This window comes from Phyllopteryx taeniolatus, chromosome 1, assembly GCF_024500385.1.
Source record: "Phyllopteryx taeniolatus isolate TA_2022b chromosome 1, UOR_Ptae_1.2, whole genome shotgun sequence".
Lineage (NCBI taxonomy): Eukaryota > Metazoa > Chordata > Actinopteri > Syngnathiformes > Syngnathidae > Phyllopteryx > Phyllopteryx taeniolatus.
The window spans coordinates 38,728,881-38,748,184 of record NC_084502.1 but is presented as its reverse complement, the minus strand read 5'-3'; the positions used below and the strand labels follow the sequence as shown (position 1 = coordinate 38,748,184).

At 42.5% G+C, this 19,304-nt stretch overlaps 3 protein-coding genes across 12 annotated transcripts in view; 2 read left to right on the top strand and 1 right to left on the bottom strand.

The window, feature by feature from the left end:
* Nucleotides 1-873: 873 nt before the first annotated feature.
* On the top strand, nt 874-3,894 carry cnbpa (CCHC-type zinc finger, nucleic acid binding protein a). 6 transcript variants are annotated; one of them, XM_061794481.1, is made up of 5 exons: nt 874-1,008; nt 2,196-2,316; nt 2,486-2,551; nt 2,672-2,867; nt 2,946-3,894. In XM_061794481.1, exons 2-5 carry the CDS (start codon nt 2,199-2,201, stop codon nt 3,061-3,063), a joined length of 498 nt encoding a protein of 165 aa, XP_061650465.1. In that variant the 5' UTR covers nt 874-1,008; nt 2,196-2,198; the 3' UTR covers nt 3,064-3,894. The 6 variants fall into 6 exon arrangements, with proteins under 6 accessions (XP_061650465.1, XP_061650446.1, XP_061650428.1 ...); XM_061794462.1 differs by having other exon boundaries at nt 2,196-2,322; XM_061794444.1 differs by having other exon boundaries at nt 2,196-2,322; nt 2,414-2,551.
* A 342-nt stretch (nt 3,895-4,236) lies between these two features.
* The window catches only part of LOC133487579 (haloacid dehalogenase-like hydrolase domain-containing 5), a 31,275-nt gene continuing 16,207 nt past the window's right edge, over nt 4,237-19,304 (top strand). Inside the window, exons 1-10 of one of the 5 annotated variants that reach the window (XM_061794408.1) lie at nt 4,237-4,796; nt 5,224-5,262; nt 6,151-6,354; nt 6,427-6,539; nt 6,630-6,723; nt 10,856-10,889; nt 11,022-11,196; nt 11,288-11,476; nt 12,467-12,695; nt 13,823-13,963. In XM_061794408.1, coding sequence (XP_061650392.1) covers nt 4,683-4,796; nt 5,224-5,262; nt 6,151-6,354; nt 6,427-6,539; nt 6,630-6,723; nt 10,856-10,889; nt 11,022-11,196; nt 11,288-11,476; nt 12,467-12,647 — 1,143 coding nt within the window. In that variant the 5' untranslated portion in view covers nt 4,237-4,682 and the 3' untranslated portion in view covers nt 12,648-12,695; nt 13,823-13,963. Of the gene's footprint in view, nt 4,797-5,223; nt 5,263-6,150; nt 6,355-6,426; nt 6,540-6,629; nt 6,724-10,855; nt 10,890-11,021; nt 11,197-11,287; nt 11,477-12,466; nt 12,696-13,822; nt 14,842-17,430; nt 17,708-19,304 lie in introns of those variants that run through there. The other 4 variants (XR_009791384.1, XR_009791383.1, XM_061794380.1 and 1 more) reach the window with 4 other exon arrangements.
* gp9 (glycoprotein IX platelet) overlaps nt 15,898-19,304 on the bottom strand; it is a 4,503-nt gene continuing 1,096 nt past the window's right edge. The window contains 1 exon segment of the mRNA XM_061794437.1: nt 15,898-16,821. Within this exon segment, the coding sequence (XP_061650421.1) occupies nt 16,089-16,820 (732 nt within the window). The 5' untranslated portion in view covers nt 16,821 and the 3' untranslated portion in view covers nt 15,898-16,088.

Sequence of the window (19,304 nt, the reverse complement as noted above, 5' to 3'; positions counted from 1 at the left end):
GTACCAGGTAGACAATCATGCAAACTCCACAGAGGAGTTGAGATTAAAACCTCTCAATCTCAGAATTGTGAGGCACGTGCTCACCACTATGTCGCTGCCTGTATTATTACAGTATTAAGATTAAAAGTGAGTGGCGCGGTGACCTACTGCTTAGCACATTTGCTTCACAGTTCTGGAGGCCTGGGTTCAAATCCAGCCTTGCCTGTGTGGAGTTTGCATGTTCTCCCTGTGCCTGAGTGGGCTTTCCTCCCACAAACATGCATGGTAGGTTGATTGAAAACTCTTAAATTTGCCATAGGTGTGAAAGTGAGCGCGAATGGTTGTTTGTTTCTATGTGCCCTGCGATTGGCTGGCAACCAGTTCAGGGTGTACCCCGCCTCGTCTGCAGTTCACTGGGATAGGCTCCAGCACACCCGCGACCCACGTGAGGAGAAGCGGCTCGGAAAATGGATCGATTATCCAGCCATCCATTTTCCCTGAACTGGTCGCCAGCCGATCGCAGGGCACATATAAACAAACAACCAATCACACTCACATTCACACCTACGGGCAATTTAGAGTCTTCAACTAACCTACCGTGCATGTTTTTGGGATGTGGGAGGAAACCGGAGTGCCCGGAGAAAACCCACACAGGCACTGGGAGAACATGCAAACTCCACACAGGCGGGGCCGGGATTCGAACCCCGGTCCTCAGAACTGTGAGGCAGATGTGCTAACCAGTCTTTCACCATGCCGCCCGATTAATTATTATTATTATTATTATTATTATTGTGATGTTCAGTCAATTTAAGGAGGAAAGTACAGTTCTGGCTCGATGATTGGTGCAGTCATAGAGGCGGTGTCCAGACATCTTCGTATTTAATTGGCTGTTACCAGCGCGCGCGACCAATCAGCGCGTAGGTTTTGACTCGTTTCCGTGAATGACAATTGAGGAACTCCTGCTCACGCTCACACCGCATGTAGCGCAAACGAGGAGGCGTAAACACACAGAGCTTTAGAGGTAGCGAGGTAAGAAATAATGTTGAGTAGTAAACTGTTTGTTATACATTTAATACATCCGGATGTTGAAAGTATAACGGGTAGGTTATCTACCAGGTGAATTTTACACTTGGTCGGTTTCTTTCAGCCAACTCGTTCCGTTTGCGCTCGTTTACGGAGCATCGGGACCTCAGTCAGGCCTGCTAATAGGAAGCCGTACCTACGAATTTGGCGTGTTTTTCCCTGCGCGTGAAATGTCGATATTCAACGTGTATTCCCTGCAAACCCCAATGCAAACAAATTGTTAAGGCGCTGTATTGGTTTTTATGCCGGTGAAAACGCTCCTTTGTAGGCGACGGAAGCTGTATCGTCGACTGAAGCGTGCCTCTTGGTCGTGATGGTGCGGTGGAGTGCTGCTAGCTTGAGTTAGCATGAAGCTCTGGTGTCTCGCGACTGCGCAGCAACATCAACGTGACTAGGCCCGCGCTAGCCTAGCTTCAACCTTTAGCATTTGTTTTCCAGCGCCGTCGAAGCCACGGATTCGCCGTGTTCATGATTTAAACAGACTTATAGATAAGTGTTCAAGTTATCGCAGTCCTGATAAAACGTCAAGCTTTACACGTGGGCATATGTTGAACACTTTTAAAACCTGCTGTTTTTATGTAGCGGTGAACGTGATGCTAAAGAGTACGAATTGCATTTATACCGTTTTTAGGTACTCTAAATTGTGGGCAACTAGAGTTTAACGAATTAACGTTGTTAAACCGACACCCCCCCCCCCCCCCACCACCCAAAAAAAAAAGGTAATTGAAAACGTGCCCTCCAAAGCATCCTTACACACGTCCACTGTTGGGTATTTCAAATGAGGTGCTTGATTACACATTAACCCACATTCTTTCCGACTTGAGCGCCGTCAGCAAACTGAAGTTTGGCCAATGGCGTTCACAACATGATTCGTTCCTGTAAATTAGTTGGATGTTTGTAGATGAAACAGAATCCCTCATACTAAAACAACCTTCTTGGTGGTGGTAGATTAGGAAACCATTGCCCAGGATGTAGCATGCTAGACGTGCACTGGTGTTACCATCCCAAAGTGATAAGCGTAGTTTTAAATTCAAAGCTCAATTTGTAAGTCAGATTCTAAGCAGTAGATTGTATTGTGCTTTTCCAAGTGGTGTGTGTGTGTACAGTGATTGACATGTTGTTTGTCTGCTCAGGTTATGGAGATGAGCTGCAGCAGCGAGTGCTTCGGATGTGGCCGCTCAGGACACTGGATCAAACATTGCCCCAATGTTTGTGGTGGCGGCTCACGAGGACGTGGCCGAGGCAGGGGACGAGGCAAGGGTACTACATACTATTTAGGCCACACCCAGAATAGGATTTGTATTGCTTTTTTTTTTTTTTAATTACATACTTCATTTTGTGTCTTTGCTAGTCAGAGAAGGTAACGTAACTCAGGGTGGCGCTCCCAAGTTGCAATATCTTAACTCTCGGTGTGTCAATGCAGACATGACCTGCTATCGGTGTGGAGACCTAGGGCACTTGGCGAGGGACTGTGACCAAACTGAGGATGGTGAGCATTGCCCTCTAGATGGCAATTGAAGTTTTGATCACACCATTGAAGCGCCATGTAAGTTAATACCTGTTAGGAAGCTTGTTGACACTTTCACCCCCCCCCCCCCCCCCCGCTTAGCGTGCTACAACTGCCATAGGACTGGCCACATTTCTCGCGAATGCAAGGAGCCCAAAAAGGAGAGGGAGCAACTCTGCTACACCTGTGGCAAGTCTGGTCACATGGCCCGTGACTGCGACGCCAATGAGCAGAAGTGTTACTCCTGCGGCGGCTTTGGCCACATCCAGAAGCTTTGTGACAAGGTGAAATGTTACAGGTAAGTGTTGGCTGTCCTATTGTCTTAGCATAACCCTTGTACTTAGTACAGTACTAAGTTTGAGCTATTGTCCTGCAGGTGTGGAGAGATTGGTCACGTCGCGGTGCACTGCACTAAAGCCAGCGAGACCAACTGCTACAAATGTGGAAAGGCGGGCCACCTGGCAAAAGAGTGCACCTGCGAAGACACCGCATAATCGGTGCCCTCTGTTGCCCCTCCTTTTTTTCAGATTGATGGTTGGTTGTATTATTTTTCTCTGAATCCTCTTCACTGGTCAAAGGTTGGCCAATAGAGGCTAGTCCCAGGCCAGTGAGCCTCTCGACATGTAATGAAAGGGGTGAAAAAAATCTTTCTGCATTCAACACAAAAATGTTTTAGTTTGGTAGCGGTGTTATGTATAATGCTTTGTTAAAGGACCCCCCTTTCCAAGCCACTGGTGATCAGAGATGAATCAATGGGACTAAACATGGGAATCTGTTGGACCTCTGAACTTGTGGCAGTGAATATCTTGTCAAGAGATAAAAGGGAGTAAAAGGAAACCGAACTTCCATGTAAGGTTATTTTGGTTTGTTTTAAGTGGGTTGAGTTGGCCAAGGGAGAATGACATGGAAACATTTCATATCATGCATTTCAGCACTACACGCAGCTAAGTGGGCGCCGTCAAAGATACAAAGCATTTTGGAGATATAAAAGGAGCAACTTCTATTATAGAAATCTGTTTACAATTTAAAAATCACAGGCCAAGTTGGTTGTTGCCTTTAAAATGGCCTTGGAATTCTTTTTGTTCTTTTTACCTTGACAAATTTAAAACACCATGACCAGTTGTCAGAATAGGTGAATTTGGAGTTATTTCGGAATGAAAAGTTTTCACAGAAATCAAAATGTTATTTTTGTACAATATCACTTAGACTACTGTATAAATGCCATTTGCTTGTACTCAGTTTTTAAGTCGGAAGGAAAGTGCAACTGAAGTCCTAGAAAATAGAAATGTAATTTTAAACTATCAATAAAGCTGGAGGAGCACGGAGAGGACCATGTCTGAATTATTTGTGTAAGACTACACTTCATTCTTTTTGCGCTCATTGTGTCTCGTTTTGCTAATGTGACGGCTCGATGATGCGATGACCACAATTTTTGGAGGAATGTAACGTTTGAATAGTTATTAGCACAGTACGTTTTGCACGCCCAATTTCAGGGCGTAAACTCCGTCGACTTCTGTTGATAAGACGTGCTCGTGGTCAAAACTTAACTCTTCGGTAAACCCCTAAATACAAGCCATGCAGGTGCACTTGAGATCCTCGTGCAACCACATTCGCACGGATTGCGCAATAAAACCTGTAAATGCACCCTGTAGCGTGTAAGCAAATCAGCTCAGATTTCCCTGTCAAATTGCAACCCCTGCGGAAAAAGTGGCAGCAGTAAAATGGAGAACCCGAGCGGAGGCCAGCACAACGTCGCACTACACTACACTACAAGTGGATTTTACAGCGTGGACGTGAAATTACATAGTTGAGATACCAGTGGAACTCTGATGCTACGCTATCTTGTGATCCATTGCTTTATAGACTAGACTCGTGGTGTCTGCTTGAGTGCCTAAAATGGCAGCGGGGTTTTTTCTTTCGCTGTGAGCTGAGGTAGCCCCCAGACAAGGCTCCGCCTCCTCCTCGTGACGTCAACTGGCGTCACAGGGCCTCGCCCAGTCACATTAGAGCAGCGAACATCAGAGGACGAAACCAGCGGCCGGAGCCAGCCGGCTAGTTGGAGCTGGGCCGCGCTCATATCGTTCTACTTCGAGGTCAGCGACACGTTAGTGAAATGAAGGGACTCTTGCCGTTATACCGGGGCCTGTGCTCCAGGGCCAGCCGTCACGCGAGGCCAAACGCTGCGCTTGTCGGTTCCCGATGCGGGTTTTGCGGAACCCACAGCAAGGTACGGTTGGAACGGCTACCGAGTTCGGTGTTAGCCTCAAAACAATAAGCTGTTGACAAGGCGATTCTAGGTTCGTGCCTTTCGATTGCCTTCAATATCGAATCGACGCTGCCTTCCAATGTAACGTGTACTTTTGAGACGTGCGCTGGTGGGTACCACAAGAGAGGAGAGCGGGTCACTGGTTGTTTCCCCCAAGGGATCAGTGACACTGCTACACGGCGATGTTCCCTTTTTCAGAGCCACAGTTCAACACACAGAGGGAAAATCAAAAGTTGGTTTGGCCAAATGCTGCAATATGTAGCCTATTGCCATGTCACTTTAGACCGGTCACATTCCGAGGATGCGGATTCTCTTGCATCTTGCGTCCATATTAATACAAATTTGTAATTTCCATCCATCCATTTTCTGAGCTGCTTCTCCTCACTAGGGTCGCGGGCGTGCCGGAGCCGATCCCAGCTATCATCGGGTAGGAAGCGGGGTACACCCTGAACTGGTTGCCAGCCAATCGCAGGGCACATACAAACAAACAAACATTCGCACTCACATTCATACCTACGGGCAATTTAGAGTTGTCAATTAACCTACCATGCATGTTTTTGGGATGTGGGAGGAAACCCACGCAGGCACGGGGAGAACATGCAAACTCCACACAGGCGGGGGATTGAACCCCTGTCCTCAGAACTGTGAGGCAGACGCTTTAAAATGTGTAATTTAAAAACATATATATATATCTAGTGTCAGTCTACATGGTAAAGATTAAAAATGTATCCGTGAAGTCAGTCACACACCGAAGACCCAAGTATATCTACTTGTGTACATTGTTTCACATTGTGTCCATTAGTGTAGGAATGGGTGAATGTGTGAACTTCTTGGAAGCGCTTTGGGCACCAGGATGGTCTAAGTTAAAGCGCTACATAAGTGCAATCCATTTACCATTTAAAATTATTCAAGCTTGTTTCAAATATTCATTTCAAAGGTACAGTACTTTGGATCGAACCAAATATCACACTTTTTTTTATTACTGGACATATGATCAACTTCCTTAATAAGGTCATAGTGGTCATAAACTAGATTACTAAAGTGTGTTGTGATTTATTATTTTACACATTGACAGTACACAGCTCAACACACTGAAAGAGCCTATCAAAAGTTTGGCAGCACTTAGTGACATACATGAGTTCACTCATTAAACGCATCTGTCATGTGTTTTTGTCATTAAATCAGTGCCCTGAGAATGAAATAGCCTGGATTAATGAGAATATTCACAAGCATTTTGTGATTGATGGCAGCCATCTTTTTTGACAACTCCATGCAAAGTGGTTCTAAGTGTAAGCAACATTTATTTTTTCCTCAGCCACAGCCAAACTTTGGCTTGTTGTTTGACATTGATGGCGTGCTCCTCCGGGGAAGGATGCTGATCCCCGCTGCCAAAAAGGCCTTTGAGAAGTTGGTGGATTCAAAGGGGCAGTTTGCGGTGCCGCTGGTTTTCGTGACAAATGCTGGGAATTGTCTAAGGCAAACAAAAGCAGATCAGCTCTCGCACATCCTTGGAGTACCAGTGAGTTATACATAACAAACACATCTATTAATACCTGGACTATTAACCTCTGATGCATCATCCACATTACAGATCACACAAGATCAAGTCATTATGTCTCACAGTCCATTGAGGATGTTCAAGAAATTCCATGACAAGTGTGTGCTGGTTTCAGGTCAAGGACCAGTTCTGGAAATTTCCAAAAAGTATCCATCATTTTTATTTTTGGACTTGTGAACTGTTTAAATAGCTGTAGTTTCATTGCTGTATATTGTTAATACTCTCTCTCTTTCTAGTCTCGGCTTCAATAACGTCATTAGTATTGACATGCTCAGGGAATCATTCCCTCTTCTGGACATGGTGGATCACAACAGGAGACCCAAACTACCGGTGAGATAATCACATCAGTCCATCAAATTTAGCAATTTAACCTTAAAATGGCAGCCCCAAAATCATGTTCATGCTACGCTGGCTTGTATTAAGGGGAGCATATCTGGCATTGCTAAGGCGACCCAGAATCCCCTCAATTAACTGGTTCTCAAACTTTTTAGACCAAGTACCACCTCTCCAAGCACCACCATAATGACCATTACAATACAGTAGCACAGTAGGCCTTCGTAACAAAAAACAAGGCTTTACTAAGTTTTATTCCTAAAAATTTGTTAGCCTGTAGTAAAAAAAAATAAATAAAAAACTCGTTAAACATTCAATTTAAATGTATTGCACATACAAATTAAATAAAAATGTACCTACATACATGTTTGAAAACATTTAACATTAAACATTTCTAAATGGTTAAATGCAAATGTACTTAAAGTGTAAATGCAACTTAACTGTACTTAACAAAACATTTTACTGGATAAAAAAAGTTAAAGCTACTGGAATATTATGCACACTTTGAACATTTGATTCATTAATTATTTCATGTACTACTAAGGAAAGCCTTTCTTTTTAAAAACACTCTAAGCGTTTGGGAACTGAGGACACTATTTATTGAGGGTTTAAAGGTGGAATTATTTCCCATTCTTGTTTGATGTACAACTTCAGTTGTGGTGTTTTGCACGTCATCATGCGCCTGCACAAATTTTCAATGGGAGACAGGTCTGGACTGCTGGCAGGCGAGTTTGGTACTCACACTGTTTTACTACAAAGCCACACTGTTGAAACCCGTGCAGAATGTGGCTTGGCATTCATTGTCTTACTGAAAGAAGCAGGGACGTCCCTGAAAAAGAGGTTGCTTGGATGGCAGCATATGTTGTTCCAAAACCTGTGTGTACCTTTCAGCATGAATGGTGCCTTTACAGATGTGCAAGTTACCCATGCCATAGGCACTAACACACCCCCATAACATCACAGATTGTGGCTTTCAAACTTAGTTCTGCTAACAATCCGGATGATTATTTTCTTCTTTGGTCCAGAGGACACAATGTCCTTGATTTCCAAAAACAATTTGAAACGTGGACTCATCATACTACACACTTTCCCCATTTTGCGTCAGTCCATCTCAGGTGAGCTTCGGCCAAGAGAAACGTCAGGGCATTTGGCTGTTGTTAACATATGGCTTTCGCTTCGCATGGTAGAGTTTTAACTTGCATTTGTAGATGTAGCGATGAACTGAATTATCTGACAATGGTTTTGTGAAGTGTTCCTGAGCCCACGTGGCAATATACTGCAACCAATGATGCAGATTTTAAATGCAGTGGTGCCTGAGCGATCAACTGAGCCTTTCGGGGATGTTACTTTTATACCCAATCACAACACCTGTTCCAATGAAATTGTTCACCTGTGGAATGTTCCAAACAGGTGTTTTTTGAGCATTCCTCAACTTTCCCAGTCTTTTGGTGCCCCTGTGGCAACTTTTTGGGAATGTGAAATTGGGGTTTGTACATTGACTACAACTACAATTGCTCAAAATCTCTTGGTATGCTGAAGTATTCAGCGTTCCTTTCACTGGAAATAAGGGGAAAATATTTTGGACAATTCCATGTGTTCAATTTTGTGGGAATAGTTTAGGGATGGCCACTTCCTGTGTCAGAATGACTCCATCAGTGCACAAAGCAAAGTCTGTAAAGACATGGACAAGAGAGTTAGGTGTGGATGAACTTGACTGGCCGGCACAGAGTCCTGACCTCAACCCAACCTGGGGCAAATTAAAGCATAGACAAACAGCCAGGCCTTCTCATTCAACATCAGTGTGTGACCTCAACAAGTGCAATTCGGAAGAAAGGTCAGAAATTCCCCTGCACACATTCCCAAACCTTGTGGAAAGCCTTCACATAAGAGTTGAAGCTGTTATAGCTGCAAAGGTTGGACCAACGCCATATTAAACTCTATGGATTTAGAATGGGATGTCACTTGGGATTGGTACACACATAAGGATTTTTCAAATCTTAAAAGTTTATCTATCTGTGACAGACCCCACATATGAAGCTACAAAAATCAGGCATTTAACAGTTTTGGTCGTACTATGTGTGGGGTGCTCCAATAATAACAACACAGAACACCACACATAAAAATTCTGTTCCACCACCCATCTCAAAATCCCGCGTGATCATATGTGATTTCATAAAACCGAAGAAGATGAAACACTTCCGCATATGCACTGATGGTTGCCGAAGGTTGCCGGAGCATTGTAAAATGGCGATATCCCCAAAAACGACTTGCTTTGGGAAATATTTCTTGCCGTCTGGGGAACCCACTTTTATATAAAATATAAAAAAAAAACCAACATTGGGTCAGACATGCTTGTTTGTATTTACAGTCTTTTCCTTTTGTTGGGTCAGGGCACTTCTTGATTGGCTATATTCCGTTCCACGTTAGAATTCACAGCATTATGAATCGGGAGAAGTCAGTCTCCCCCACACACGAGTTATGGTCATCAAGATTGAACACGTTCATTATTTAACATTGTCGGCCCCGACCTGCTTCGGACCCTAAAATCAGGACGAAGCCACTCCACACAAAAGACCTAAGGACAATCTTATAGGATAATCTTATAAGACATAAAACTCTCTGGCGTTTGACGTGCTTGGTCGGGAAATCGGCACAAAAACAGGCCTATTGTCTTTAGGGGCCTTAAGTTCATATGCAAGTCAAGGCAGGCGAACGAATACTTTTGGCAATACAATGTATTATGAATTTTACAGAGCAAGTTACTTATAACAACTTATGCTAATTCTAATGAGCCCAGACTGATTTATGTCATCTTTAAAATGACATTTTACAGTCAGAAATGCACTCTTTCCGTATTAAACTGATTCACAAACGTGTGATGCAGAAATATCCACAGATCAAAACCTGACTTTCCTCATACCATTCCACTGTAATACTGTGTTGGAGGTAACATTTATGCATCTCTGTCACTTTCCTTGTGTTTTCTTTATTTCCACCATTCTGTTTTTCACCTATTCTGTCATGTAGTTAATGCTGGCTCGGGTAGGCCATGGTTTAGTGCAACAGCTTATTATGTCTATTGAATAAGGAATTGCGTTGGCTCATGCACCCTCTCTATAACGTTGGAAATGCAGTGCTCCTAATGGCCAAATATTATGTGTATGAAAATAATGTTGATTTTCTATATATATATATAAAACAGTTTTTTTTACCTGTTTTTAATGTCAGTGTCATACTACTGTGTTTGGCTCTTACATTTGTAAATCTGACTCTAATGTTATGGCTCACCAAATATACAGTGCTCAACATTAATGAGTACACCCATTTGGTTGCCACCTTTCTTTGATACAGTAGATTTCATAGTCAAGTCAACACACCCCTGTTCAAATGCCTGCTTTTTGAGATATTAAAAAAAAAGTCACCATCAATGAGATATAACCTGTGCAACACAAATTAAATCTTTTAGAGAGGCGACGTTAAAGTAAACAACTGAGATGTGTGCACACCCTTTTATAACTGGGGATGTGGATGTGTTCAAAATAAACTAATCACATTCAAACTCATGTGAAATGGGAGCAACTGCTACAATTTAAAGTGCTCTTGATTAACCCTAAATAAAGTCAAGGTGTTGTATGCTTTCCTTGACATTTTTGTAGTCACATCTTACACCACAAGCTCAGAGAGCTTCCACAGCATCAGAAGCATCTCATTTCTAGAAAATATCTGTTTGGAGAAGGATACATCAAGGGCACTTGAAGCTCAAAACAAGAATGAATACCAACAGGAGAATATTGGCTTATTTTTGGGGCTACCCACACATTGAACTGTGTTGCTGACTCCACAAATGCACTATCTTTAGAATTTGTAACTTGATCTAAAGGTGACTAATCAGGATTTCCAACTTTATGAAATACATACACACCCTGATACAACACATACCCTGAGTTACAGCACTTTGTTTCAGTTTGGGCTATTTTAAATTAAAGTAGTACTGTATCAAACAATCATGTTCTGTCACACTGGACCAAAGTCATCTAAGTCATCACATCAACATTTGCTGTCAAAAAGTGACCCTTAAAAGATGATAAGGCTATAGAAATTAAGTTATGTCTCATTTCTTTCGTTGCAGTCCAGTCCTGTGGGGAACCTTGCCAAGGTTGAGGGTGAGTATTGTTTACTTTTCTGAAAGGGCTCAAAGAGCCTCCTCAAGGATTTGAGGTCATATTTTGATTATCTATCCATAATGCCAAGTTGTTAAGATTTTTGTTGTTGATATAATAATTCTATCCATGCAGCTGTGGTTCTGTTTGGGGAGCCAATTCGATGGGAGACAAATCTACAGCTCATCGTTGATGTTTTGCTCACCAATGGCAATCTCAGTAGCTTGCATCAAACCCAAAACATACCTCACCTGCCACTGCTGGCTTGCAATATGGACCTGATGTGGATGGCCGAGGCACAGTCTCCAAGGTAAATGTCCTGCTTCTGAAAGTTTCATTGTTTGGGAATAGTTGGTAAAAGTTTCATCCATCTGTCCCCCCTCTGTCATATTTTGCATCAGATTTGGCCACGGCACATTTCTTGTGTGCTTAGAAAATATTTATAAAAAGATCACAGGTAAAGACCTCAAATATGAGGCTCTGATGGGAAAACCAAGTGAGCTGACCTACCATTTCGCAGAGTTCCTCATCCGAGGGCAGGCTATGCAGAGGCAGTGGAAACGTCCCATCACGTCCCTCTACGCTATAGGGTAAGACACAAACTAACCCAGTGCATTGCAAACAGGGAACACCATAGACTACCATATTTCCTTAGATCGTGGCCACCACTTTAATAGACATGGGACCCCAAACATTGTTTTCCCCCTCGGGACAAAATAACTCGTGGGGCCCACTAGGTGGCTGTACTATAATTACAATTACTATGACTGCTACCATACTACCATATGATGTAGTAGACAGCATTAAACCCATACATTGTAGCTCATCTGCCTCACAGTCAAAACAAGTTATAATCTCAGCTCAGGCCTTTCTGTATGTGGAGTTTGCGTGTTCTCTCCACACTTGTGTGGATTTTCTCTGGGTACACCAGCTTCCTCCTGCAGTCCAAAAACATGCACAGTAACTTAATTAAAGACTTTAAATTGTCCATAGGTGTAAATGTGTGGATGCTCATTTGTCTATATGTACCCTGTAACTGACTGGCGACCAGTCCAGGGTCTACCCTGCGTCTCAGCCAAAGTCAGCTGGGATAGGCTGAAGATCACCTGTGAGTGACACTAAACAAGATAAGCGGTAGACAATGGATGGATTGAAAGTAGCAGAGATCTGCTCATTTATTAGTGATGTGGTTGTAATACAATATAGAAAAAGATATATATTATTTTTATGTATACAGTGGAACCCGATAAAACGGACCCCGATATAACAGATATCGGAGAAAACGGACCGTCAGAACTGAACAATGTGTCCAAAAATAGTTTCCATTTGTCACTTAAACTGCCGTTGACAAAGTCTGTTTGTTCCAGAGTTGGCCATTGTTGTTCACTGGCACTGTGGCGCAATGCAGGCAGAGAATGGGACTGATGTATTTCCGGGTCACAGATATACAATTGACAGACTTGATCCAACTCCAAAAGAATTGCCTCCCGTGACTATGTGGTGGCCATGTTGAATGTGGGGCATTGACATGGTGGCCACGTGATGATGGTTCTATCTACTGTATTGTCTATTGTGCATAGAGCTTGGCAGAAAGAGAGAGACATGGCTCTGAGGAATACAAAACCCAAGTCTTTGGAGTCTGGAACATGCTATTTCTGGTACAGTAACAGTTTTTCTGTCAAGCTGTTCGCCTTTGGCAACAGAGTTGGAACTAGGATGCACACTAATTCCCCGCAGCTCATGAAAGCGACTCGCCTATGATGAGTACTGTACGTCAACAATGTCACCATGACCAAGCACACCGGCGTGGTAAGTTTAGATAAAATGTGATACTTTCAAACATTTTCAATCTTTTTAAATATTTACAATAACTTTGTACTGTAGTGGGCATTTTAGGGCACGAAAAAAAACTTTCAAAACAATAATTTTGTACTGTAGAGTAATATGGGTGCATACGTCCTCAAAAAAAAAAGTGCTTCAATCCAACGGACAATTGGCTATATCGGACGACCCCCCCCCTAGTAGTCCGTTCTATCGAGGTTCCACTGAATATACAAGATGTGACAATCAAGAAACAATAAAAATAATAGTAATATAATAGTACAAAGGGTAACAATTTGAATCTGATTCGCTAGTCATTCGTGGATGACCTCACGAATAGCGAGTGCGGATATACACTCCGAGTCCGAGCACTTGTCAAAAGTATGGCCCTGTGTGAACCCAGAACTGCTGAAACATCTTGTTTATTTACAATTATTATAACATAATTTATTTACAGTATATATTTTCAAAAAATATTTGTGAGTTTAACAGACTTACTTATTGCCCACTTGCAAGAAGTACTGTACACCTGTGGTCTGCTTTCTTGTCAGCACTTGAAAAGTGATTTTTAACTGAGCTTTTCAGGTGATACTGGTACGAGAGGCCGTTAGGGACATTATTCAGGATTAGCTCTGGTACTGTTCAAATGCTCTCACACACACAAACTACTGAAAAGCTCGCATAAACACTAGTCAAAAGTGCTCATGAACATTTGTCAAATGTGCTCATTAAACACTAGTCAAACACTCATACGCATGACTGACAGTCTTGCTCTCATAAAACCGACTTAATGCGCCCATAAACACTAGTCAAACATGCTCACGCGAGCACGTCACTGATGCTCACGGATGCATGTCAATCACATTCACGTGCACGTCAGTGGCGCTCACGTGTTCATGCCACTAAAACTCACGCCTGCATGTCAATCACATTCACATTTAACATGTCAAGGTGCTTCGTGGAACGACACACTCATCAGCCAGAGTCAAAGTTAATTTAATGGGCAGTTTTGTAATTGATGTAACTTTCCTTGTTCTTGGACTGAAAAAGCAACAAAGTATTTGTTAACACTGCCAGAGGTACTGAATGATCCCTCTCCCCCTTGTCATTTGTAGGGATAATCTAATGACTGACATCTATGGCGCTAACTTGTACAACCGCTACCTGGAGGTGAGAGCTGCAAGAAAGAGCCCCAAAGCCAAGATGGCTGCTGCCACAGGCTCCACCACCACAGTGCCTGCGGAGGATGTTGTTGACAACATGTGGGAGAGTGAGCTCGCGTTGCCAGCCGCCACTTCCTGTAAATCCGTTTTAGTGTGCACGGGTGTCTACAACCCTACAGCAGAGGTGCCATCTGACGCGAGCTGCTGGATCAAAGAGACCGTGTTCCATGGCCACAGGGACTTTCGCTTCGACCCTGCGCTGGTGGAGCCAGGCCACATTGTGCACGATGTGGCTGAAGCTGTTGAGCTCATTTTTGAGAAGGAAAAGTTTTTGCCTCAGTAGAGATTGAGCTTGAGGAAGGGTGGACTCCCGCCTCTTACACTGTGGACAGCATTGATTAACCACTACCGAGGGCTTTGATATGCTCTTGAAACAGATGTTATGGGAAAAAAAACAATACTTCTGTTACGGTAAGCTGATCTTTTATATTGCTTTTGTCATAGTTGCCTGCTTTTCCTTTACAGAACTGCCTTGTTTTACTCTGTTCAATATTTTGAGACCACATTGATGTTGGTATTACAACAAAACACGATATCATCCTATATTTGTTTACTGTTTTTTCAAGCATTTCAAACATTGGACCATTGTTTTTGAGGCCATCTTTTAGCATTACAATTGTTTACACGTTTTAACCCTTGAAAATCTATGCATGACGAGAAACTTGTACTGTATGAACAAATTGTTGGCTGTGCAATCTTGTCCCCGAGTAGGTATGCATTGCACATAGTTGTGAGAGACGACCAGTATTTTCATCTTTTGTTACACGTTACCCTTACCTACCTGTTCAATTACATATGACATGCTAACGCTACTTTTAACAAAAGCTTTCTTTTAATAATCCATATTTGACTGTAGTGTTTCATTTATTGTAAATACTGTAACTCAAGAAAATATAAGGAATCATTGCAAATGTGTGTTGTCTTGTGCTCTTTTATCAGCCTCTATATGTACCGTATTTTCGCGACCATAAGGCGCACCGTATTAAAAGGTGCAGTCTCAGTTACGGGGTCTATTTCTATATTTAACACATACATAAGGCGGAGCGTATTATTGGGCGCAGGCATGGTAAAACATACGCTAGCTTAAAACATACGGTAGCATGCATGCACGCTAAAACAATGTTTTTAAAAAGGCAGCGGGAAGAAAACTGAGTTCGGTTGTACTTTATTGAAGTATTTAACAATGTACTCACGTTATTTTTTGATCAATCCTCATTCACAAATCCATCAAAGTCCTCATCTTCTGTATCCGAAATGAACAGCTGGGCAATTTCGTCATCAAACATGCCGGGCTCCCTCTCGTCATTGTCGGAGTCAGTCTCGAACAGCCGTTCAGTAATGATGCTGGCTTTCGTGAAAGCTCGGACAACAGTCAAAGCAGATACCTTAGCCCAAGCATCCACTTGCGAACCATGGATTAGTTGATCTTGAATTATCTCGCGGCTGCTCGATTCTCATGTTCCTCCGCGTAACTGATAGGTTGTAGTTTAAACTGTGCTTCGTAAGCGTGTCTCTTCGTAGGTGCCGTTTTTGGGGGTCCTTAGCCAATATATACCTACTGGGGACGTGCCTTTAGCGTCCTCTTTCACGCGCACCCTTCCCCCTTGAAAGTCTGCATGCTGTCCTCAGTCACGTCCGCCTTCCTCTATATAAGCAGTGTGTCGGCAGGAAATGCTCCCAGTCAGTCAAGCGGAGTGCTCACCAAAGTCACGCAGTAACATTTACAGATTTTGGAACTCGGTGCACACATAAGGCGCGCCGAATTATAAGGCGCCCCGTCCATTTTGGAGAAAAATTAAGACTTTTAAGTGCGCCTTATGGTCGTGAAAATACGGTATCTCTAAATATTTATCTAGTTTGTGCTCTGGATTGTTATCATTTTAAGGTACTATGCAAAAAAAAAAGTTTAATTTAACCTTTTCAATGATAGGTTTTAAATGATCATCGAAATCACATTGTGGGTCAACTCAGAATTTAGAATCATGTATTCATTGCCTAAATAAGAGGGATTTCTTTGGATTGCCTTTAAGTGTAAGAAAATAATGGCACATCTCAAGTTTACAAAACAACTTATTGCATATTTTTTGTTATAGAAGAGAAAAGAGTCTCCTCGATTGGCGTTTCTAGTGTTTGAATGAAATGTGTTCAAATAGGTGCCTCAGATAGCCTTACTCTTAATATTGTGTTTCTTGTGCAACACATCCAACACTTGTGGTAGTAACTCCATGTTGACAGGATGCCTTTCCAGATCCTCAGTGAAAAGATGACAGTGTTCATTGACAACTGACAGCCTCCTCCTGCATCTCACTTTTAGTGGCTATAGAGAGTCAGCCTTGAGTCCCAAGTTTTTTTCTTCAATATTGAGAGTGAAGGTGCAGTCTTTGGCGAGTCTCAGGCTCCAGAGAAGCAGAACAATGAGGCAGCAGAGCATCACTCCCATCACAACCACAGAGGTGGTTTTACTGCAGCCTCTCGGGGCACACTGGATAAAGTAGTCATCAGTGAGTTCTGTGATAGCTTTCTGTGCCACTGAGCTGGGACTGAAGCATGTGGGCTCCTGAGAGACTACAGCCCTATTCCTCAACAGCCAGTTTCTCAGATATTCAATGCTGCAGTCACAGTGGAAAGGATTACCGGTGAGGGAGATACTTTGAAGGTCCAGCAGTTTATCAAACAGGCCTGAGGGGATGCTGGTGAGGCTGTTGCCCTGCACGTGGAGCTCCCTGGTATCTGATGGCAGAGGAGGCAACTCCGAGAGGTCAGAAGAGGTGCAGTTGACAAGCAAACCAGCAGGCTGAAGGGCGGTGCACAGGCAGGCATGACCAGGAGAGGGTGCAGAGTGCAGTGTGGCCCAGAGCAAGAGGAGTGCTAATTCTGGACCACGGAGCATCCTGAAAGATGACCAAAAACTAAATGTCTGCACATAAAACATTGAAGATGTTTAAGGAGGCTACCAAACTCATAGCCGAGTGGAAATTCATAACATAACATTACCAGCACAATCTAATGAGTTGCAACGGAGCTGGATAAATGCTCAGTTTTGAATGACACTGTCAGAAAGAAATTCATTTATAAACCAGGGGTGGGACGACAATTAGTTAAAAAAAAAAAAAGATTGTCGAAAGTCTTATATTGTTATATAATTAAAATGTGATTAATCAAAATTAATTAATTCGATAATTTTTTTTTTAACTCAAGTCCCACCCCTATTACAAACATTAACTCTGGTAATTGTAGTTACCAGTGGTGTGGAACTACACAGCATCATACTGCCAGAGGTGGGTAGTGACGAGCTACATTTACTCTCAGGTTACATTTACACATTACACATTAGATTACATTTTGGATAAATTGTACATATCAGTAGTTTTAATGCAACATACTTTTTACTTTTACTTGAGTATTTTTCTGATGAAACGCTACTTCTTCTCAGTTGTATTGAACTATGTTCCTCTTGCATCTGTATATTTATTATTGTTTGATCTCTTTTGGTTTTTCAGAGAGACTTGTGCCACATGACTGTGGTTCGCCAATTCAGTGTAATCGCGAGTGACGTTTGACTCCTTTCACTCATCAAACAGAGCCAGGTGAAAAAAAATGGATGGATGGATCACAAAAAAGAAATCGATATCATGTGCTGTCAACTGTGTCTGCCTAAAATGTCAACATTTCAGTCTACACAAACTCCACCTGGAACTTGAGATACAAACAAAAGGCTGCCTCAGTCTGCATTCGTAAAATGTAACGCTGTGTGAAATAAAACCAGACGGTGAAGTACTTCCCGTGAATGCAAATTCCAGTTTGTCCAACCCAATCAGACCCATTGGAGCTCTCTGTTCCTTACTGTAGCAAGGGCTGTGCGCGTTCAAAATGAGCAGGGAGGAAACAAATCCAGAATGTATGTCCAGCACTGAAGCTAAAGATGTAAGTTGGCAGAGCTCAAATTGTTACTGTTTAATGAAACAGATGTCAGCATTGCTGTCCAATTATGTATAATTATATAATTTATGATCTCTGCCCAGTGAGCCTATTGTGTTGTTTAACACATGCATACAAAGAACGTATTTAAGCCCATTCATTGTGTTATGTTTAGTTTGTTATTTTATTTAAAAAAAAAAAAAAAAAAAAAAAGGGTTTTAAAGTGCTGTGATTGGCTGGCAACTAGTCCAGGGTGTACCCTGCCTCTCGCCCAAAGTCAGCTGGCCATAGGCTCCAGCTTACCTGCAATCCAAGTTAGGATAAGCGGTACAGAAAAAGGATGAATGTTTTGAAGTGATATTGTTGGGCAATATTTGAATATTCCCATTATAGATTTTTTTTATTTTTTTATTCTATTTGACGTTAATGCGCTATTTAATGAATAACAATTTCTGATATTTTCACTGATGGAGGTAAATGAAATTCCATCCATCCATTTTCTGAGCCGCTTCTCCTCACTAGGGTCGCGGGCGTGCTGGAGCCTATCCCAGCTGTCATCGGGCAGGAGGCGGGGTACACCCTGAACTGGTTGCCAGCCAATCGCAGGGCTCATACAAACAACCATTCGCACATACATTCACACCTACGGGCAATTTAGAGTCTCCAATTAATGCATGTTTTTGGGATGTGGGAGGAAAACCGGAGTGCCCGGAGAAAACCCACGCAGGCACGGGGAGAACATGCAAACTCCACACAGGCGGGACCGGGGATTGAACCCAGGTCCTCAGAACTGAGAGGCTGACGCTCTAACCAGTCGGCCGCCGTAAATGAAATTACTGTATATACAGTTCTGCTCACCATTATTGGCACCCATGAAGTTTGATTACTAAATGTGGAATATCTCCTGAAAAAAATGCATCAAGTGAACCAACATTTTTTCTATAGAGAACTTGTTTGTGTTTGATACAAAAGTCCAATTGATGAGATTTTATGGACAGATGAAACAAAAGATTTTTTTTGCAATGCACACAAACAGTATGTTTACAGACGATGCAATGAAGCCTTTAAAAAAAGAACACCCTGCCAACAGTCATGCATGGTGGAGGATCCATAATGCTGTGGGGCTACTTTTCTATATCTGGTACTGGAGGCCTCGACTGTATCACAGGTATCGTGAAATAAGAAATTTATCAAGAGATTTTAGAGCGAAATGTCTTACCCAGTGTAAGAGAATTTGGTTTGAGGCGAAGATCATGGGTCCTCCAACAAGACAAAGACCCAAAGCGCACATTCAAAAGCACACGGAAATGGTTGAAAAGGAATAAAATGGACTGCTTTAAAATGGCCAGCAATCTCAGTCCAGTTGAAAATCTTTGGGGGGAGATTAAATCTGCCATTGGAGAAAAGAAACCTGCAAATGTTCAAGAGCGTGAACAAATTGCAAAGGAGGAGTGGG